General features: G+C 37.3%; 1 protein-coding gene across 1 annotated transcript in view; it reads right to left on the bottom strand.

Moving 5' to 3' along the window:
• Window positions 1-1,009: 1,009 nt before the first annotated feature.
• The window catches only part of TANK (TRAF family member associated NFKB activator), a 29,514-nt gene continuing 7,176 nt past the window's right edge, over window positions 1,010-23,347 (bottom strand). Inside the window, exons 4-10 of the mRNA XM_074873362.1 lie at window positions 22,382-22,490; window positions 21,428-21,540; window positions 12,724-12,903; window positions 11,377-11,453; window positions 9,064-9,182; window positions 6,833-7,416; window positions 1,010-2,478 (exon numbers count right to left, since the gene is read on the bottom strand). Of these exons, the coding sequence (XP_074729463.1) occupies window positions 2,311-2,478; window positions 6,833-7,416; window positions 9,064-9,182; window positions 11,377-11,453; window positions 12,724-12,903; window positions 21,428-21,540; window positions 22,382-22,490 (1,350 nt within the window). The 3' untranslated portion in view covers window positions 1,010-2,310. The remainder of the gene's footprint in view (window positions 2,479-6,832; window positions 7,417-9,063; window positions 9,183-11,376; window positions 11,454-12,723; window positions 12,904-21,427; window positions 21,541-22,381; window positions 22,491-23,347) is intronic.

A 23,347-nucleotide genomic window follows, 5' to 3' on the forward strand; every position in this document is an offset into this window, starting at 1 on the left:
CCATTAGCTGATATTATTATTATTATTATTAATGAAATCCCACTTCCCATTTGGATTCAACCTCCTCTGCTGAGTTGAGCTTGTGTGGAAGGGGGAGCGGAGGGGAGGAATACTGAGCCTCCTCTGGCGAGTGTAATAAAGCAGATGTCCCTGCTGGCAGCAGCCTCCTCCAGGAAAGCTGTATGACTGAGGCCCACTCAGGGACCGCGCTCACCTCCCACTTCAAGTCGCTCACAACTGCTTAGCGTGAGATTTAGGTATTATTTATTTATTTATTTATTCATTCCTAAGCCAGACCGGTGCCCCTCGCAGTGGGCTGAGGGTGAGCCTTATCCGGATGGCCTCCAGCAGCAATAGCTTGAAGGACGCAGAATTAAACAGCTTCCTAGGCCGCCGCACTGAGGCAGGACCCCTCACAGCGGGCAGTGGATGGGTTCTGCTGGTCGCCGAGGCTTTGGACAACCGTGTCTCCCCGCTTTCTCCACCGCCCCCCGCCCTGCCCTGGCTGCAGGGGAGGCCGCAGCTCTGCAGGCGGAGCGGGGGGGCCAGGCTGCCGCCAGCAACAAAGAGCCGTGGCCCAGCGCGGGGCTGGGGCTGGGGCTGGGGCTGGGCGCAGGGCTCCGGGCTCCCTGCCCTGCCAGCAGAAGAGCTCATGGGGAAAACGCGTCCATTGACGGGGAGGGGCAGGAACAGATGACTTTATTTTCTTTAAAGGTGATTCGCAGTTTGTTCAGCTCTTAATAACGTGAGCTCCTGAGCTCAAATTTCACGGTTGAGAGGACAAGTCGGTTTTGTGTCGGGCTGGCTGGAGATGTGCGAATCCCCTTCTCCCCTCCCAGTCCTGGAACTTGTGCCTCTCCCGGGAACCACCCCCAGCCCCGCTCTCCGGGGAGGTACTTCACACGCCCACGGCGGGGCCAGGATGCGCCGATCCTCCTCAGCGCTGGGCCGGCGGGCCTTCAGAGCTGTGAATAGGAACAAACTCTTTCTCCAGGTCATGAGGCAGACATGCACCGTACACTGCTGTTTATTACAGTACACTCTGCTGACAGTCACAAACATGAGATGTTTAAAATAATGGAAATAATTGCGGAGAAATTAATTTCTAAAAATTATGCAGGTGTTAACTCTTCCAGAAATTGGTCACCTGCAAAAAACCTTTAAAAAAAGGATCTGTTGTGCTTTGCTGCTATGAAAATATTAATGCTAATCATAAAATATCAGGACTAAAACCTATATTCAGTTCAAATGCAAAAAGCTCCAAGTCACTCTTTATCATTAAATTATTTAGTAACCCCCCCTTTTTAATTGGATCCCAATAAATCCAGAAGTGTGCAAACTTTATCAGAATGCAATGTTTCAACTAAATGCAAATTTAAATTGCATTGAGAAAGCCATTAAGCATATTCAGGTTAAAAATCAAGTCACTGAGATTTCAATGATTAGGTTTTTCCCTTTCCTTTCTAGGCTGTAACAGACTTGAGCAATCCTTCAGAGCAGACCAGAAGGAAAGGTAAATAATCTTTGGTATTCTTAGTTTTAGGGAAAGTTCAACCTTTTCTCACTCTATCCTTCATACTAATATAACCTTTTCCTTGAAAGTATTTTTACTAATTATTAATGCTAGAGAGGTACATGAAAAAAATTGTTATTCTTTTTATAACATGTAACAGATATTCATAAAATTGCTACCGTTACATTTTGGCAAAAGGGTCATTCATGTGCTGTGTTTGATTACACTCTATCATAAACAAATCATCTGGGAAAGTCAACCATTCATTTATGTTACTAGCTAACAAGCCTATCCTAATTTTGGCACACCTGGCATTTGTGATTGTGATGGTTTTACAAGACTCTGAATTAAGAGGTTTACTATTGTAAGTTAAATTTTATAATAGAAATGAAAAATGAGAGCCTACTTCTCTTCCTGTTTACTTCAAGAAGAACATAATCACATCACTAGCATTACACTAACTTCCCCAACCAGATTAAGGCATTAATCCTGCAAGTCTACACTCATAAATATAATAATGACTTTGGGCCTATTCAGGCAATGATTAATTGCCCCCCCCCCCAGTGTTTAACATCACTCTCACAGGTAAGCATAACAAGCAATAATGTGAATTACAGTACAAAGTGACTTACAGTTTCGGTTTACCTTGTCAAAGGACAATTAAAAATGTGTTTATCTAACAAACAATTTCAGTCATGAGTTCTTACAAGAAGTCTTAATTCTTAAATTCTTAGCGTATCTATTGAATAAAAAAATCAGATGCATGCAAAACCAGTGATCCATTGAATTCTCATACATTAAGACTGTACTTTAAAGTGGGAATTCAGATGCCGAAGAAAATCTTCCTTAGATGTTATAGATGGTGGGAAAACTTCTCGACAGAATTCACATATTCCACACTGATTCAGTTCAGAGTCTGTATAAGCTTGTGCCAGCAAATCATTGTCTCGAGGCTGCCAAATGAGCTAAAAGAAACAGAAAACGATTATTGCTATGGTTTACATTATGCTGTGGTTTATATTTATGTAAAAAAAATACCTGCCTCTTTAAACTAGGTGTCCTTTACACCTGCCTGGCCAGAGACATTAACTAGAGTTCTCATTTAAGAAAAACAAGATAGAACTTTGATTTTTTAAAGTTCTATAAACATACTATCCTTGCAAACACTTAAAATGCCTTGGTATCTATTAATGATAAATACTGCTTAGGCAAAAGTCTGTAATAGCAGTCTGATATGTATCAAGACTTTTCTTTAACTTTGCATTTCAGTATTTTACTGTAGAAGTCACAATACATAATAGCTGGACATAAGAAAACACATTTTTACCTTAGAACAAAGTGTTTCTTGTACAGAATTAATATGAATTGTATTTTATTTCTATTCTTATTTACACATAACTAGTTCTGAATTTACTTATAAAATGACTAGAGCAATGTCATACGGCTTAAGTTACTTATTTGCTCTGACTGACTTTTAGTGTAACCGTGTCTCAAATAATGTTTTAGGATTCCTTCTGCCATGACAGCATCAAATCCAGTGGGACCATCTGAGTATCTATCCATGTATTCAGGCAATTCTGTAAACTATGATAAATTTGGCACAGCAGCTGTATTGCTCTTGGTCCCTGAGCTAGTTAGTTTAAAGCCAGCAAGTCTGTTCATCTGACATTGGAGTTCAAGGGACTTCAGCCTAATACATACTTTAAGTCAGAGTGTACACTAATTATTTAGTGTCATAGCAACTAGGAATCAAAAAGTCTACTATCAGTTTTCAAAGTAAAGTTAACAATTAAGTTTCACTACTTTAGTTTTAGCAACACAGGATAAAATACATAGTTATGTTACATGGCCAGGACGATTAAGTTTTAAGTAAACTGAAAACTAAATGCATACTGCTGTGACTGCAAAGTAGACAGAACGGCAGCAAGCTGGTATGAGCTCTATGTGGGGATAGAACCTAGAAGAGGAGAGCGCCCTACAGTTTTTTTGGCTCAGTTTTCTTCTCTCTTGCTTCACTCACACATGGAAAGGCAAGCAAGAATACTTTAGAAAGTAGTTTCTTTAGAAGTTTTAAATTTCTTGCTATTGATACTTAACCAAGAATTTTAATTTTCAGCTCTTATTCAAATTTCATCATGCCAGATACTTCGAATCTATTGTTTATTCCTCACTGTACAACTAACCTGGTTTTCATAATAGTTAAATCTTTTCAAACCAGCTAAACTTCTCGGAGTCAATTTCCTGTCCATTCCCTATTTAAGCAGTGTTTAGCTTATCAGATAGCAATAGCAGATTTACTGTCTTTCATTGTGGTCAGCAATCCATATAATTAAATTGACTAATTAGTAATTAAGTGCAATCACACCACTTTTTTCAGCTCAAAGAGTCTACTTATTGTATGTTGCTGGTGTAAATTGCATATTAAATCTATCTAGACACTAACACACTTAAACATCCCTACAGAAATGTGTTTAGAATTACTTATACTAATACCTTATGATGTAAAGCACCATTTGAAAAAAGATAAAATAGTATTGTAAAAACCTCACAAAGGACATAGTAAGATTTCAAATCTTGGAAGCACAACAAGGGGAGGTACTCATCCATCAACCCACTGAGGCAGGCACTTCATTTCTATTTCTTTCTTAGAGTGTTAAGCATGTGCTTAATATGCTTTTCAGAATAGGGATATATTTAAGCAGATGTTCCATTTCAAAAACATTAATATTCAGATTAAGATCAATAGACTATCAATTTGCTTTTAAAATCATGAACATTCTTAGAAATATTTTTGGTGGAAACAACCCCCTCAAACTGTGAATACTGATAAACACATGCATCTGTATGCAAGTCACAGTTAAATGTAGTCTGTAAAATCCTAGGTCCACTAATATCCATGTTTATTTTAATCTGCTGCTCTTTTCAGTCACATGTTTTTTTAAAAAGTTACATCCTAAGAAAACAGTACTGAGTTTTCACATTTAGTATCCACATAGAAGGAAAGAGCTAAATTTATTACAGCAACTGAGAGCAGTTCCAAGAACTTACTGTTGCCAAATCTATTGCATTTATGGGGTTTTCCATTTTATAAGTTAACATATGTAGTAAATACTTGAAAGTTTTATCTACAGTAGGAAAAAAAAAAATCAGGTATATAATTCCTCCCTATTGGAGCTTTACCAGTGGCAGGGACGATGGAAGCTGTAAGCAGTGTAACTGCCCCTTAGAAAGGTGGCAAAAATACTGCAAACAAGTTTATGCATAAATTTTGCCAAGCTTAATATGGTTGAAAGGGCATGTATGCAAGTAACTTTTTAAAAACATTAGTATTTTAATCTACATATACATTATCTGTGAATCAATCTTTAGCACAATTAAAAGTCAGAAAAAACTCTAAAGCTGAGCCAATTCACTGGGAAAAATACTTAAGAACCTCTTTTGAAGACAGCTGAATAAAGGTGATGAATGTTTAAATATATTGATAACACACAGATATATTTTTAATGATTCTAAAGTAATATTGTCTTGTTTCAAACAAGCTTCAAATAAGATATAACATTTTAATCAATGTCCTGTATTTTCTACAGTGCTATTGTAGGTATGACTTACAAATACTGAAACAGTTCACCTTCAGCTTTCTTTTCTCCAAGCATTAGTACATTTTTCCCCACAAAGTAGATCATTCACATTTTAAATGATGGCTCCAAGTTAATTTCCTTATTTTGCAGAAATACCAATGATCAAACCAAACCTTTATTGCTATTCAACCACAATTCTCTACTTTTTAAGCTGCATACTCCCCTATCAATTTATAATCACATACCAGCTGTTTCACTTGCTGTAATACACAATGCAGGGTGCCATCTATTGAAAAATGAATAAACAGACTAACTAGTAAAAGAACAAGCTGGAGAGGGAATACAGAAAAAGAGGATAGTAACAAGCAATGGAGTGAATGCTTCACAGCTCCACAGGAATTCTACCAGTGATAAAATAAATGGTTTAATTTGTTTAACTCGGTCACAACTTTAACTGAGGACCCAATGAAAAATAAAGCACAATAAAAACTGCGCTTTTTGTAGTATGTTGGTATAGAATTGGTAGCTCCCACACTACAAATAGATATTTAAAATACATTTTGAAAAATCAGGCTTATAGTTTAATATACAATGATGAAGAACAACAAACTTTCCATGGTTTAAAATTCTCATCCAAAACTGGTTTGCAATAGAAAATTAAACTAGACTAGGTACGTTTTAGAAGAAAAGATTAAAGCTATCATGTCCTACAAACATTTTTCAAATGCTAGTTTTGCATGTCATGCAGTGGCCAAATTGAGAGGTAAAGCTCTTCTGCTACATGTACCTTGTGATCAGCAAAGAACACAAAACCATATCAATGCAAATAGTAAAAATATGCCAAATCCAACCTCACAGAATTCCTAAATATCATTATTTGCTTATTCTTGAAAAGCTGTCCTCTTACAAGGTGTGAGAAAAGCCACAGAAATGTAAAAAAAAAATCAGTCTATAAAGGCCCATAATAATTTTGCCAGCAATTTAAGTTGAGACAGTTACACAAAAGAAGCAAAGTATTCAGAGACATGATTATCAGAACCTGATGGAATATTTTTCTACATTACAGCAACTGGGCCTTGCTTTCAGAAGCTCCCATGGATGTCAAGTAGCTATAACTGAGATTGAAGCCCAAAGTACCTACATAAACCTAAATTAAACTATTTTAGTGAACTTCCTTTCATTTGAAAAAATAAATATGCTTTCCTCCTGAACTGCTTAAACTATGAAGAAAAAACCATAAGTTTTCTTAGAGGGAAGGAATAGGGTGCTGTTTATACCTCAGATTGAGATAAAAAGTAGATCATTTTTCCACAGTGAAGTATTTATCTGTTCAACTTTTTAATTAGTCCATTTGTCATATTCTCTGCTGTACATTAAAAACAATTAGAACAATTATGTGCCCCGTTCAACTGAGATCAAAGGTAGAAAGAAAGCAATCTAGGGGGCAATTTACGATTAATGACAGCTTTGAAATAGATATAGAAGCAATTAATATCTAAATGAACTGAAATTTGTGCAAGCATATCCAGTGCTTACATCTGCTTAAGTTCCTGCCCTTTCACTGGAAAAGTGCCTTGTACAATACTTCAGTATCAGGAAGAAAAACTGACAAGAGGTATTGGCTTAAGAAAAGACTGATAAGATACCCCATAGAATATATTAATCCTGTCTAAGATCTTCGGAAAGTGGTTGTCTGAATCATTAGCATTTTTTGAAATTTACAATATTTATAGAAAGATACCTGATGAGGACCTCTGACGGTTGTCCCAGCAGCTTCTAAAGAAGAAAAAATTACTTCAGGTACACCCTGGTTTGTGTGCTTAGGTACAAATGTGAAACCAGTGTCTGTTGTTTTTAAACATGTTTTGTCACGGCTATTTTCTATGGGTATGTTTGCATGATTTGGGGGGTTTGTTTTGTCAACAGTAGTTAAGCTTTGTAAAGCTGAGGTCATGAGATCAACTCCATGAGCTTCAAATGAGTTAGGTTCCAATTTACTGAGGTTAACAGCACGGTCTCTGTGCTCCAGGTTAAAATGATGATCTTGAAGCATGTTTTCAGCTATACCAGTACAAGGAACTGTTGGTTTTTCCTGAGTGCTCTGCAAGAAAGCAGAGTCATTGTCTGTAGGTGGAAACTTGACATTAAATTTAGAAAGTGATTCTACAGAGTTGTTGTCCTCATCTTGGCCCACTCCTCTTGGTGTGATAGATGTGATGCATGATGCACCTCTATTTATATCGTTTATAACCCGAGGCTTAAAAAGCTCTTCTGCTTGTTCATCAGTTTTATCAGTACACTGTATCGGCATGGAAAACTGTATTTCTGTGAAGAAAGAACGAAAAAAAATTGAATAGTCCACTGAAGTATAGTTATTAAAGGTGTGGTGTTGGGGTGTTTTTCCTGAGAGGTTTTTGATCTTCCTTTTTGGCTTTTTAACCTTTATTTTTTCTCTCTGAAATCAGTTTGAGGCATAGTTCTCTTTCACAGATATTAGCTCTGACACAAAAATTATCAAAACAGAAATAAAAGCAAATAATTCTGTTCTAATAATTCTATTTCTCTTTGATTTATGGCTATGAACATTTTCATTTTATTGAAAATTATGTTGTCCCATACTCTTAACACATATTTGCATATATTTACTGAAGTGTTCTGGCAGAAATAGAAGCTGGAACCAAACCCATTTCACACAGTGACAAGAACATGCTAGGCACCATGAGCACAATTTTAGAAGGTATTCAGGTACCAAACTCCCATTGGCTTCCAAATTAGGTAAATATTTAAACTGAATAACTATTCAGAATTGGACCATATTTTCCCTTTCTTTTGAGAATTCCCCCTTCATTTTCAGCACTTTATTAACAAAAATGGTAATAATACACATGGTTACTCCTAATCAGGTGAGAGAACAACTTCAGTACATATTTATTGTACAGCAGCCTTCTGACATCTCTCAGATATTTTAGTAAAGTGGGCCACAGAAGTAACAGAAATCAAGAAGATTAAATCTATATCATGTATAGCTTTTCATTCAGTTGAGTTAGGCACTTATTTAAGGAAAACGAATCCTTTCTGAAATAAGTTGCCAAGCACTCATCCCCCAAAATTCCCATCTCCAAATAATAAAGTTTAGTATTGTACAATCAGAATATGACAATACAGTTCAGACATTGCAGTTTGAAGCCACAAACTACACATTAGCACTTCATGTAACAAAACTTCAGTAATGGTATAACCTAAATTAGAAGCAAGTGCTGAAGTCAGTGTCTTTTGCTTCAACTGTGTAAGTTTGGCAGTTTTTTTTTTTTGAAATCACTTAAGAGTCTGATCCTACTATTAAGAAAAGCTTAATAGTAACAAGGAATACCCATAGTAGCTTACTTTATGTTAAATGTAAGCGTTAGCAGAACTGAACATTCAGGATGTCTTCCAGTTGCAACAAAAATCAAGCCTTTTTTTTGTTTTCAGGAAGTGTTGAATTAAGCTCTTGTCCCATATAACAAACCAGTATTCAGAAGTCTGCACAAGGAAGTCTAGAAAATATGTCTTCTGACTCTCCTCAGTCCGGCAGTTTTTCTCTAACAGATATGGGGCTAGAGACATTCATAACAGACATCTTTTGAACTGACAGCTAAATTAAAAGCAAGCAAGTGCTGTCATTCACACAGTATGATGGGATATCACATGTAGTAAGTGCCTGCCTCTCACTCCAAGGGACAAAACAATTACAAGAGCCATTGATGTGATGACTGTCTTTTATAGCATGTGATTTGGAGCATTCGTCATAGAATGCCAAAACTGGCGGTGCATTTTCTTGGTGAAATACTGAGCACCATGTGAACAGACTTGAAAAAGGCAGATGGTAAACAGTGGAAATACTTCTATGTATGTGTAATTTACAGTATTTTCAAATATAAAGCAAAGCTTTCAAACAGTTGAATCACAATAAGAGCTTAAGTATGATATTACCAGTTTCAGGTTCTGGCTTTATCTTAAATTTACTCAGTTGGTCTGTTTGTTCCCTGGCTAGCATACATATTCGATGACACTCTTCTTTCATGTCCTGGAAAATAGTCTCCAGATTCTCCCTGGAAGATCAAAATTGTAAATTAAAGAGTCAACCAATTCAGCTTGTTCTGACCTTTAATCTAGTCACACCCACAAACCAGAGAAAAACAATAGTGTAAGCTACTTTTCTTGGATACCTTGTTCCTCAACATATGCACACATATTTTTGTTCTCCTCCGTAAAAGCAAGCAGGAAAGAGAAAAGAAAATGTTATCAAAGAGCTGTTTAGTCATATCATACACACATACATTTGAGTTTAGGGCCTGACCCTGCAAGGACACCCCCCACCCCCCCCCCCCCCAATCCAGCCTTTACATTTCTTTCAGTTCCCTCAGGAATTTTGTGGAACAGTTTATCTTTCACAAGCGTACTGTTTCCGTCTCATTCTAGGGAGAATAAGATGTGAACATTAATTGTTTTCCATTGTTTTCTGTGCACTTCAGACTTTGCAGGAGAAGGAACACACAAGCATTTGCTACAGTTCCTTCGTTCTCTGTCTAACTGACATTTTGGAAAGGGGCTTGTGAACTCATTCCTTCTCTGTTTTATACAATATCACATAACTTTTCCTTTTATTTTGAGGGATTTTTTTATTCTATCTTTTCCAGAGTATAATACGGATATCTGATATTTAGTTATCTGCACTGAGAATGGTAAAAATAGTTCTTCATGCTGGTGTTTTATTTGCCCAAAGGCACTATGTTATTCAGTTATTGATCCACCCATAAAATTCCATTGTGGAATTTTGATAAAATTCCTGAGTAATTTATATTTCTAAGCACAATATAATTAATTTTATAAAATGAACTTCAAGGGTGAAAAAGTAAAGTTGGTGATAAACTGGAGTTGTGTTCTCTTTTGCATCTTTGTATCAAAAGAGCTCAAAAGGGATTTTTCTTTAATCCAGTGAATTGTTTTCCCTGCTATTGCTTATTCATGTAGCAATCAGGAGTGTCACGAGCTGTGTTCCTACTTCTGCTGTGGTTCTCTTTTTGAAGACACAAATGTCTATTTGTATCTCATTTGAAAAAAAATCTGCAGAAGAAGTTAAAGTTGCTACTGTTAACACATTCTGACCACTTTTCAGGTGTTTTGATAAATAAGAAATTAAAAGACTCAACACAAGTTTCTAATCAGAGCTTTAAAATATACACATGATTAGATGAATCAATCTTAATTTGCTTGACATTTGTGATACTATAATCTTACTAGTGTCAAATTACCAGAAATCTTACCAGTCACATACCACCTTCCAAGAAAACAGTAAAGTAAGGGAGCTATTTGAGAACAGGGAGACAGGAAACAGGTAAAGGTTTTTAATTTTTTAGATATAAATCAATAAAGACAAGAAGTCTTTATCACATCACAGTCTTATTTCCTCTCTTTCTTATCACAAAGCAGTAGTGAGTCAGACTAAAGATCCACGTAGTTCACCTTGCCTATGTCTGAGAGTGACCAAAAGCAGATGCCTAGGCAAGAGTGTAAGAAGACAGCAAGAATTTATGATACTTTTTGCTAATACTCTCCTAGCCTCACCTTGGAGAGTCTTCTACTTGACCTCCGCAAAACTGTTAAAAGTGGTATTACTGCCCATGCTGTGAAAAATGCAAACCTAAGACTTTGGTCAATATTTTTCCCAAAACACTGGCAGAAGAGGGAATACTTGCCTAGGAAATATACTGCTTTTGGTCCCTTGGTCATAGCAAGGGCTGGCTGGCTTCAGCTTAGATAAACCTGGTTTCAAACTCTCCCATCTAGGATGGATCAGGCCAAGAATTATTTCTTCATGCTGACTAGCAGACCTCCTCCTGGCAGCGCAGCAGGATCCTCTGCTGTGCTGCCATCAGTTAATCCATTATGGTTGTATATTCTTGTTCTGAAGAGAGTTAATGCAAGGGAGTTAATGCTTATCCAAACCCCAGCATTAACATCCGCTGCCGTTTCCCACAGTTTAACCTCTTGCTGAACCAAGTGGCTATTTTTCTCCCTCTCAACTTATCCCTACATACTTGCAAAGCCCCAGCTATGATTCCACATAGCTTCTGGCTTTATTACCTTCCCACACTGGCTCTTTGACCTCTGCTGCTCCCCCCTCCCCTGCTGCCCCCATCAATTTTTCAAGGTACTGTGTAGAAAAGAGGGAAATAGCGGGTCTTATTTAATGGCAGAAAAGACAATTAAAGCAAATTTAAAAAATGCTGCAAAAGTATTTACCTTTCAGGCATAGGTGAAATACCAGAGATCCCTAGAGATAATTCAGGCTTATCTGGAACAACTTTCTTATTTTTCACCTTGAGGTAAAATATGAAAATAGTGATCACAGGTTAGCATATTAATTTTGCTCTTCACCCTGATATGAATACAAATGTCATGGGATCCTTCACCTAGTCCTTCTGGAAGCTCTCAAAACATTCACAAAATGACAAAAGCAGTCTTTTACTGTTTGTGTGAAAATTCTATTTTTAGTTTAACTTAGCAACTCAGTGTGGCATTCCTCTGCTCATACTCTCTTGAAAAGAAACGGGTTCTAAGACTATTGCCTGACTGTAATTCTGTTTCAATCATGTATAAGGTAAGATTATGTATTGTGTATAAGCTTGCTAGTGAGGTATCCAGCTATTTTAGCTCTTAAAAATCAATTTATTCACTGATATTTTCAATGAACACATCACAAGCTAACATGTCAAGAGTTCTAGCAGGATTTTAAGTAAGTTATTAACTTTGACTACCACCTTGTGGTTCACTCTAGTATTACATAGTTTTAAATTTGCTAGGCATTAAGGAAAGTTTTTATAATAACCAGTCATTAAGCTTCAGTTCCACTAGATCTACATTACCAGATGGCCTGGGTAGTTCATATGTGCTCCAAATCAGACACAGCACTTGATCATATGTCTGCCAAATCAGCTGATTTCAATGATACATTGTTTATAATCACAGACCCATAGCCTACAAGTTTGCCTTACCTTGCACTAAAGTGCAACTGCAGCTCCTGTAGACACAGTTGAGCTGCCTCATACGTAGCAACACAGGTTACAAATGCTTGTCACAGCGAGCTAAGCAATGCTTGGGAAGTCTAATAGCAACAGTTGCTGTGCTCCTACCCTTACCTATGTTCACTTTAAATTAGATAGCTAAAATGTTTTCATGGTTAGATACACATCAATGACTGTACTCTAGCTATCCCTCAAGGACAGAATAGCACTCTGGATGCTATTCTGTAACAAAACCAGGGTGGCATAAAAGTGAACAAATCAACTCAATCCTGGTGAAAACTTCCAACTGAAAATTGTAACACAGAAATGCTAATCTGGAGTTTTCACAAATACTAAAATTTTAATGACGTAACATAAAATAATTAACACACAAACCAACCAATATATATTTAACATTTGGTATTCCCTATGTGCTTTATATACTTTAATGTTTTCCTAGTAATTATATAATGCTGAAATTTAAAATCAGTTTCTTAGAATAATTAGTACAAACATGTTTGAAAGAAGTAATAATTTACAAACATTTGTTTTTTTCATTTGATCTCCACTTGGTTTCTTATCTTACCTCCCTTTTATACGTTGGCATCTGTATACCCTTTTGTGCTTCATTTAATTCTTTCAATTTGCTTTTCAGAGTTCTTATTTTATCTTCTTGACTGGAAATAATAGATATAAGCTTCCTTTCCTTTTGATTGCTTTTGTCCTCAAGTTGCTTCAATTTCATGCTCTCACTTTCTAACTGTTCCTAAAAAATAATTTTAGAAACACCAGTACAATTAATAGAATTGAGGCTTGTAGGATATCACTACTCAGCAGTCTGGAATCAGCTAAATTAAGCTTCTGCAACATAAGTAAGGGTCAGTCTTATTTATTACATTATTAACTTTAAACTGATAGTAAAGACCTACCACTACACATAGATGTAACTCATCATAGATGATTACTCAAAACAACTGTATGTTCTGAATTTCTGAAAGTCATATTGGTGTTTATAAAAAATAAAGACACTCCCTTGGTTCACTTACTATACCATTTACATTAACATTTTATGTACAATATATTGTTTGTACAATATATAAAATATTATTTAATTAATTTCAATCTTAAACAATTTTGAAGTAGCTACCTTAATTTTCGAGCAGAGCCAAGAATGGAATCATAGAAACACAGAATCATAGAATATCTCAAGTTGGAAGGGACCCATAAGGATCATCAAGTCCAACTCCCTGCTCCTTGCAGGACTACCTAAAACTAAACCATATGACTAGGAGCACCATCCAGATGCTCCTTGAACTCTGACAGGCTTGGTGCTGTGACCACTTCCCTCAGGAGCCCGTTCCAGTGACTGACCACTGTCTCAGTGAGTAAATTTTTCCTAATGTCCAACCTGAACTTCCCCTGATGCAGCTTCATTCCATTTCCTTGTGTCCTATCCCTGGTCACCAGAGAGAGGAGATCAGCACCTCCCCCTCTACTGCCCCCCTTGAGGAAGTTGTAGACTTCGATGAGGTCACCCCTCAGCCTTCTCTTCTCCAAGCTGAACAAACCAAGTGACCTCAGCTGCTCCTTGAGAAGTTTTGCCCTCGAGACCTTTCACCATCTTGGTCACTCTCCTCTGGACATACTCTTGACGTCCTTCTTATATTAAGGTGCCCAAAAATTCACACAGTACTCGAGGTGGGGCTGCACCAGTGCAGTGTAGAGCGGGACAATCACCTCCCTCAACCAGCTGGCTATACTGTGCTTGATGCACCACAGCGCATGGTTGGCCTTTTTGGCTGCCAGGGCACACTGTTGACTCCTATCAACTTTCCATCAACCCAAATCCCCAGATCTCCTTCTGTGGGGCTGCTCTCCAGCCTCTCATCCTCCAATTTGTATGTATAACCAGGATTACATTGCAAATGCAATGCTATAAAGATTTGTGAAATAAAAAGCAGTGGCTGGCCCCACTTTAATTATCAATCTGGTAATCATGGAATTTTTATGTATGTGGACTTTTTGGTGGAATGAAAAATATAACAATTTTTTTAATATGCACAAAGATAGTCCTTGGATAATTTTCAAGGAGCGACCTGTGGTTAAAAACTGTGTCTATGAAAACCTTACAGCTGTCAGTTTATGAAATCTATAGAAACACTGATCTTGAAATGTATCAAGTGTCACAAAAAGTGGCCTGAAGCCCTGTATCTAACTCTGCCAGAGAAGTAAGCCCAAAGGGTTAAATCTGCAAGAAGTAATGTAAGTGAAATGCAGTGAGATAGTGTGTAGACAGGTAGGGCAAGGTTAAGAGGAAAGAAGCAAGTAAGTGCTTTTTCAAGAACATCTGTTTTATTTACAGATGGGACCTAAATAGGGTAAGGTTGTGCATTTGGAGGTTAGGTAGGTAGGTGCTACTCTACTAGACAATGACAGGCACGTAGGGATGGGTCCAGAGCTGGTCTACAGAGACACCGGGTGGTTAAGCATAGATGTATGTATATGCAGCTGACACAACAGTTTAGCCTCAAAAAGTTATACTAGCTGGATAAAAAAACCTCAGAAAAATGGTTTTGAAAGCATTTTCTTTTTCTTTAGTTTCAATTGTGACTTTGAATAGTAAACCTATGGTAAGAGCTTTCATGCAACTCCAGACTTGGGTGGTATCTCAGAGATCCAGATTAAGCCTCTTCTGCTCAGTGGGTTCAAAACAGTGTCTAAAAATGGGATGTTTCTATCCCAGCAAAACTCCTTAATCCTAACCCTTCTTCCATCCTTTGCACTTCTGGCAGGTGGTGTAGGGAATATACGTACAGCCCTAGGACAGATCATGAAACACTTCCTATACTCTTCTAGTGTAGACTCTGTATACATCATGGTAGATAAGTATCCAGGGAAGCTGAAGAAAAAAAACAAACAGCAAAAGAGAAAAAAAGGAGATTTTTTTTCTTTTATATGGTTCTGGAAAAAAACAAACAAGACAACTGAATATTTTAGGCTAAAGAACCTATACATCATGTTCTATAACTGCTGCTACAACAGCTAGATTTCATTTTCTCAAATGGCACAAGAAGAACACTAGGAAGAATTACAGTACTATGAGGCACAGAAAGTTCAAAGCAAGTTAAGGAAGCATCTGGTGAATGAGAAAAGACAATCATGTCTAGCGATGTGGGAAAAAAATAATTTATGTTAAGAGGAGATGGAGACGTACATAAAAGTCTTCTTAACAGATCTGAAACTACTTTGAAGAAAGTTATAGCAGGGCCAGATGCTGAACTATAACTATACAACTTTTCCATGTTTTTTAAAGACTACAAAGTCACAGTAGCTATAGTAGGGGGAACTGCTTTTTGCCATTCCAGGAATGGGAAGGCAGTGATATTCTATGCTGTGGGTTCACAGATCCCAAGCCACCACTGAGCCATTATTTGATCACAGGGTTTCCAAACATTAGAATCATAGAATAGTTGGAAGGGACCTTTAAAGGTCATCTAGACCAACCCCCCCCTACAATAAGCAGGGTCATCTTCAACCAGATCAGGTTGCTCAGAGCCCCAACCAACCTGACCTTGAATGTTTCCAGGAATGGGGCATCTACCACCTCTCTAGGCAACCTGTTCCAGTGTTTCACCACCCTCACCGTAAAAAATCTGTTCCTTCTATCTAGTCTGACCATTTCAGAGTCAAATTCCATTTCCCATATAAAAAGCCAATGGGATGCAGCCTCTCCTGTATTTTCCTTTGAAAATGATTTGCTGGAAATCTAAACACCTAGGAAAAAGCTTATGTCAAAGACAACACTTGCCCTTGAAGAACAACTCATCTTAAGGACTGTAAAATTACTCACTGAGCCTGTGATACAGCATTGGTCTGCACACACTAATTTATCTGTTTGGAACTTTTACAGCTCCAAATAACATGTGGGCTTTCAAAACTTTTCAGATAACTGGGAGCACTGCATTAATGACCAGTAGTTCTCTTCCATTTCTCCTACATTCTCCTGCAGGAAGTGGCGAGAAGATTTAAGCAAGCAGTGAGAAAAGTCACATGGGCACCAATATGAGAAGAGCCATGCAACATGTTGCAATGAAGTTTTATCAGTACATACTGATGTAAACCATCATTGTTGTGCACCATCAGGATATCACACCAGGAAAAACACTAGAGAAATGATTACACCTTTTGGGATCTTTCAGTAATACATACAGCCTTTCATAGCTTGATGATCTTGCAGTTTCTAATACTGACCGAGACTGGCTGTTTGCAACAATATGGTACCATATATAAACTGGCTGAAGTTTACAAAGCTAATGCCATGACAAATGTCATACAGGTCGTACCTGCTCAGTTAAGTACTTGGCCACACAATGGATCTTTTAAGCATGCTGGTATTAGAAGCCAGCAAAGAGGTTACATTTGTATTATGAACAGATTAATAACTTTTCTTTTGGTGAGGCTTTATAGGATCAGAGGATAATTCAAGTTGGAAGGGACCTCAAAGGTTCTCTAGCTCCTAATCAGGAGGGGTCAGTTATGATATCTGATCACGTTACTCAGTTTGGTTTTGAATTCTCCAAGGATGGAGTTTCCCTCCGGGGAACTTTTTCCAATGCCTGACTGTCCTCATGGTGAAAAGTTTTCCCTTATGTCCAGTCTGAACCTTTCTGTTTCAACTCCCCATTGTCTCTCATTCTCTTGCCATGCACCACTGCTAAGAACCTGGCTCCATCTGCCTGATAATCTCAATGTAGGTATTAGAAAGCTATTAGCTTCTCCTGAAGCCATCTCTTCTCCAGGCTGGACAAGTCCAGTTTCTGCAGCTTCTTCTCATGGGGTATGAACTCAAGACCCTGACTATCTCAGTGGGCCCTCTGCTGAACTCACTCTAGTTTATCAATGTCTTTCCTGTACTGGAGGTCCCCAAACTGGATGTGGTATTCTAGATGCAGTCCAATGGATGCTGAATAGAGGGAAATCCTTGCTTCCCTGGGTGTGTGCTCCTGTTAATACAGCCCAGGAAGCTGTTGCCCTTCTTTTCTGCCAGGACACACTGCTGGCTCACGTTCAGCTTGCTGTTGAACGAGACCCCAGCTCCTTTCCAGCAGAGCTGCTCCACAGCCAGTCAGTCCCCTGACTGTACTGCTGCAAAGGCAGGTCCTTTTATTTTTCCCTGGAGTGTGCTATAATGGCTTGTTTCAGTGGCTTCCTAGAATAAACAAACTGTCAGATGGTTTCAAGGAAAAATACTATTCAGCTGATGAACTACTATAAGTGGTCTCAGGGAATATTAACTTTTAACAGTTTAACTACAAACTTTTCTTTATTATTGGGTAGAGATTAAATAGATGAAACAATAGGAAAAAAGGCTATTGATACCAGAATTTCTTATATCAGGTAGCAGGGCCTAACTAATCCTACAGTATACATCATACTGGCAGCAAAGAACTGCTAAATGCATAAAATTGTCAGCTAGCATAAAATCATGAAGTACTGCTTTCTTTGCATCAAGGATAGGAAACAAAGTGACACTAGAGAAGCTGGTATTGACTGGAACATGCAACTCTACAAGACTGCTGCAGTAGCTGCTCTTAGTTACATAAGTAATTTTAGCACCATAATTTTGAGCACAAAGATGACTACCATACATCTGCCATTCCTCTGCATATGTCCTGCACAAAAAAAGACCTAAACATTTATTGCAGGATGAACAGTTTTGTATACTGTATGCATCATTCATTCCTCACACACAGTTTCCTTCTTTTTCATGGCACAAGAAATTCCGATCAACAAACTCCACATGGTGTTTAATATTGAGGTTCTTGACCCAGGAAAATATGAACATGATTTCTTGTCACAGGTATTGACTTCAGCTTCATCTTTTATGGAGTTTGCAAGGATTCTGATGTCTGATTCTGTACTAAAAATCGCATGCAGAAGAAGCTTTACTTGACATTGTCTAATCTCGCTTAGTAAGGTCTTCTGTTTGCTGGGCAGCTTTGGCTCTGAAACAGTAACAGGATCCACATTCTTCCTAGTTAATAAAGTTTAGCCAGGCTGTACTCAAAAACAGGCAGCAGTTTAGGTCCCTTTGGTCTCCTCAAGCAGGGGATTGAAAAAAACTGATAATCTTGTATATAGTTTGGTACTGACCACCAATCCAATCTGGTCCACTCACCTCTTTCAGTGAAGATGAATGTGAACAAAAAAACACCCCCAAAACATTTTATGACATGCTGGCAACAGAATTTGACAACAGCAGATAAAATACACAAGTATGGCCACCTACTAGAAAACACAGAAAAGCTAATCTCTCCCTCATTTTAAGCCTCTGAAATTTAAGCTCTAACCATGCACCTATTACAATCAATCAAGGATTTCTATTAACTTTACTGGAGGACAGAAATCTCACTGGACTTAGCAAAGGACAGTTTCAATCCATATTGATAAACCCAGGTACCTCCAGACAGGGGAGAGACTCCGAGTTTCAAGGAAAGGCAGGAAGAAACAGCAACATTTTAATTTATAGACTGTAATCATAATTTACTGTCTGGAACTGTACATTTTGCAAGCCTGAAATTTTTGGAGGAGAAGTAGAATAAAGCAGTTAATGCAGTAGAGGACAATGGCCATAGACATAATTTATTTGGTTTAGATCAGAATGTGGATAGAATATGATTAGAAAAATACGGGCTTTCAGATAGAATATTCAAGCTTTCAAATTTTAATAGCTGAAAAAGCCAATACTTTATTGAATTAGATACAAGACAACTATACTGGGTCAGTGACAGGACGATGGATTTTTGGTTTAACATGTCAAAATATGATGTCTAGGGAAGAGTACAAGAAAACAGGAGGCATCCATGATACATCCCAGACCTTCTTAGTAATAGTTTGCATGTATTTATTAACTCTCAACAGATTTCTCTTCCGTGAAGTTGTCCAATTTTCCCTTGAAGCAGGAAGCTCCACTGGTTGACTCCCTATCGTGTGAAGAATCAGATCCTTTAGTTGTTTGTTTTTTTTTTTTTTTTTAACAAGGCACATAGATTTTTTTTTTCTCCACTTTCACTTCATTTATGCAGAAAGACAGAGAATTGGGCACTCTTTGGTTAACTTGATGTGATCCTGGTGATTTGCTACTGTTCGTTTTCCCCAACTTGTTCCATACATTCATTCTATGCAGTTTACCTTTCTATCCATCAAAAGTTCTACATTCACAAAATGCAAAAATTGGCAGCTGCCATAAAAGCATATAGCATTTATCACAGCACAATTAATTTTCCATCATCTTCAACAGGAAGTTGGGGTTATATGGTTCTCCTCCCCTGAGTTTGCTCAGTAAAATGAGGACTTATGTACAGAGACTGCTGTGTATCTCCACTCATAGCCAGCCCATGAATGGCATCACCAAGACACAGCCTGAGCTAACACAAGGGTGCGTACGTCTGCTGTGATGTCTGCACATCTTTGTATCACTTGCCAGGTTAGTGGAAGCTTACTAGGCACAGCACCAAACACTAGGTTCCTCCTTATATCAGAAGGATGGTGCAAAGATATCCATGTAGCTCTGCAGAAGCCAGACTTTGTCCAGTCACACATGTTTTCCTCAAGCTCCATGCTCTCAACACTTAGAGAGGTACCACATTCCCAGTAACAGGAACATAGAGTAGGCTGGGTCAATTATAGTTGGCATGGGTTTAAATCTCTACTGATCTCCTCTGAAAAGACCTTATTCGTATTGTGCCTGCAGACAGACTGCATAGCTGATAGTCGATTCTGCATGGAGTTATATCAGAAGTATTTCTGTTCATGGCACAGATGAAGCACCTATTGCTGAGAGGTAACTGCAATAACTGACTACACAAAAATAGGCAGATAAAGACAAATAAATTACATTCCATTAAGAAAATAGCCCCTGACATAACGATTCCAGCTTCCTATGCATTGCCTGTAATCTTCTGTATAGATCACATAATTTCTCAGTGTTTCCCCATAAGAAGAGCAGATAACACAGCTTCCTTTTTTCTACTCATTATATGACTAAATTACTTAAAACTACTGTCCTTGAGCAAGAATTCAGAAACAAGAGTATGAAATAATAGACTTGGTGAGGTCTCCATGTGCAATCATAAGACCGAATTTTTATCCAGCTCAAGACAGAGAAATGCAAAAAATATGTAAAGATGTTCCATCAAAGAATTAACCCTTAAGCTGTGCAAAGATTAGGAAAGAAATAACATCTTGTGATTACAGATTCTAGTGTAGAAAAATTATATAAAGACTTCTTTTAAATAAAAAAGGAGTGTATATAAATATTTGGTAACAGTACATTTAAAATGTTTGCAAAGGCTTAGTCTCAAATGAGATTCCTTCAAGATAATTACACATCAGTAATACAATGAAATTATTTTTAAATTAACGTTTCTGATTAAAAAAATGTCTTTCTGTGAATTTAGCATTAATTTGTTTATAGCTCAGGTTTAGGAAAAAAATCCTGAAACTGATTCTTTTTAAATTCAATGCCTGACTTCGTATAAGGGTCTTTTAATGACCCTTACAGGGTCCTTGCTATGGAGATTCATATTAAAAAATAAAGAGATTTTGTGTTACAAGACAGTTCTTAAAAAACATAGTAGGATGACTTAGGATAAGAACAATGCAACTTTGTGCATCTCTGTCAGTCTTTTCTCAATATGCAAAATCCATTCAAGGTATTTCTCATCTATTCTGCACTATTGCTTTACTCTTATTCCTGTTACTCACAACAGGCTGTAGTGAAAATCTCTCTACAGTGAAGAGGAGCTGAAGAGACATCGTATTAAAACTGGCTACTTAAAAACCCAAACAAATCATCAGTATCTCCAGAGCAATGGATAGTTCACTTTCCACTCCATCAGTTTCTGAGTGCAGATTCTCCATTTCTTGCAAAAATACATAGACTGGTTGCAATGTGAAAATCTCTTGTGAGAGAAAGAGAAAGCCCCTTCTTGACCACTGTTTTCAGCATGTCAAGAAATAAATAAGCAAGTAAGTTCCTACTTTATGATCAAAACTATTCTAGAGAGCTCAATGGCTGAACAGTGATTGCACTGGGAAGAATCAAAAATAGATGCTTGGATCACCTAAGCAGACTGCAGTGGCACAACATTCATGCACTTCAGGTGAGGATCTTTTATTAGAAGTGCAGTTCAAAGGCACAAGTAAAAAAATCTCATCTCTTTAGGTTGTCATAGTACAATCACAGCACAAGTGTGATCTTATGTTAAACATACTGCAAGCGACCATACCTTTAAGAGTTTTTCTCTTTGCTTTGCTATGTTCAGTTTTTCAGAGAGCTGGCTGAAAGATAAGTTGGAGGTTTCAATGTCTTCATGCTTCAGAATGTAGGGACGCGCATTACCTTAAAAGAAAAAGGACCTGATTGTCACTGTGTTTATCCCCAGCCAGTCTCTAAGTACAAACAAAATTAAAAGAAGCTAGGCTTATGTTAACCCCTTTATTTTCTCTGAGCATGCATTCATATTAAACAAGCAAGAGAAGCCCAATTCTGTGCTTAGAGACAATGCAAGACTACATCAGCAATAAAGAATGTACACGTACACTTAAAAATAAAAGCCAACCACTTTGCTAGTATTTATGAAAACCAGGAGTGTTAGGCTAGTGTGAATAAATATTTAATGAGCATGGCAGATTAACACATGGTTACTTTGACTTTTTTCTCTTATTTGTGTAATACAGTCAAACAGTGGAAAATTATCCATCAATGACTATTTGATTTGAAAGAGAATTACCTGATTATAAAGCTTTGGTTATCCAATAAGATTAGCATCATAAGACTCATCTAACATAAAAGACATATAACCATAGCACTCACATCTAGAACAACCTGAGCTAAATTTATTAACAGATAATTGTAAAATTAATATGTAGCAATTTTGTTTTTAATTCTAGTAAATAATTTGAACCCGTATTTTCATAACTTTTATTGGCTTCAGTGTAAGCAGGTTCTACCTCTAAAGAAAATCTCACCATTTCTTGAAGAGGATAAAGAGAGACCTCAGAAGTGTTGCATTTTATAAATAGATTTTGAAACTGCACATTTGTGTTAACTCTCATGTTCACAGAAAAGTATGATAGTGCTTTGAGAGATGTATATTGTAAAAACTGAAGCAACAAAGTCAGAACTATTCATCAATGCAACACAACATGAAAAGAAATAACATGCAAACTGGAGTACATACCTCTATTAGCATTCAGAGCAGCTAACTGTGATTTCAGTTTTGCAATAATGCTGTTTTGAAGCTCTATCTTTTCCTGCTGTTCACGTATTTGCTGCATGTAGTTTTCTGTCTGCAAATATAATTTAATTAGCATTAATCTTATTCTGTTTTGACTAAGGGTCTCCTATTTGGCATATAAAAAGCAGCTCTGGCTTTTAAAGATAATTGTAGTTGTGAACCTCTGTGTGAAAACCCAACTACAGTCACCTTTGTCAAATCCATATTTTTGAGACTGCACTGATTAGAAAAGGTATTATAGAAAATAAATCCTGATTTTCAGTAACTGTTTCAACTGTGGCAGCTGTAAAGGATAGGATAACTTTTAAGTTAGGATTCTTCATTCATAGCCACAGAATACATCAGGTTCAAAATGAGAATTTTAGTATTCTTCAGAATGCTGGTCAGTTAGTTTATCTATAGAAAGATGTAATTTTCTTCCTCCATATTTTCTAACAAATAAATTATATAAAAATAGGCTTTCAAAAAGATAGATTTTAAATGGAAGACAACAACCTTGCTTATTTCATACAACAGGTATTTTGTAAATAACTTTAATTGCCTATGAGCAGAGTTTTGCCTGTTCTTTGAACGTGGTAGACTTGTTTTTCTAACCTAGAAAACGGAGCGGCGGGGGGGAGAGGGAAAGCAAGTGAGCAGCCCCATTCTTCATCTAGCTATACTCCATCTCATGCTATAAACAGGCCATACAGAGCCTAATAAGACTGCTCACATTTCACCGAAGTGTATAAATATTGTTAGACAGCCAGTTAATCGAACAAATGGTCAGGTGGCAGGAAGATGCTAATATTCAAAACCTATTATTTCATTAGCACATGCCTAATGTTGCAGTTACAGTAGTGCTAAAAATAAGCAAGAAAACTTGTGAAGTCCCCGCAAGGAAACTTACAGGAATGCACTGAATTTTTC

The sequence above is a fragment of the Strix uralensis genome, chromosome 6, assembly GCF_047716275.1.
Source record: "Strix uralensis isolate ZFMK-TIS-50842 chromosome 6, bStrUra1, whole genome shotgun sequence".
NCBI lineage: Eukaryota > Metazoa > Chordata > Aves > Strigiformes > Strigidae > Strix > Strix uralensis.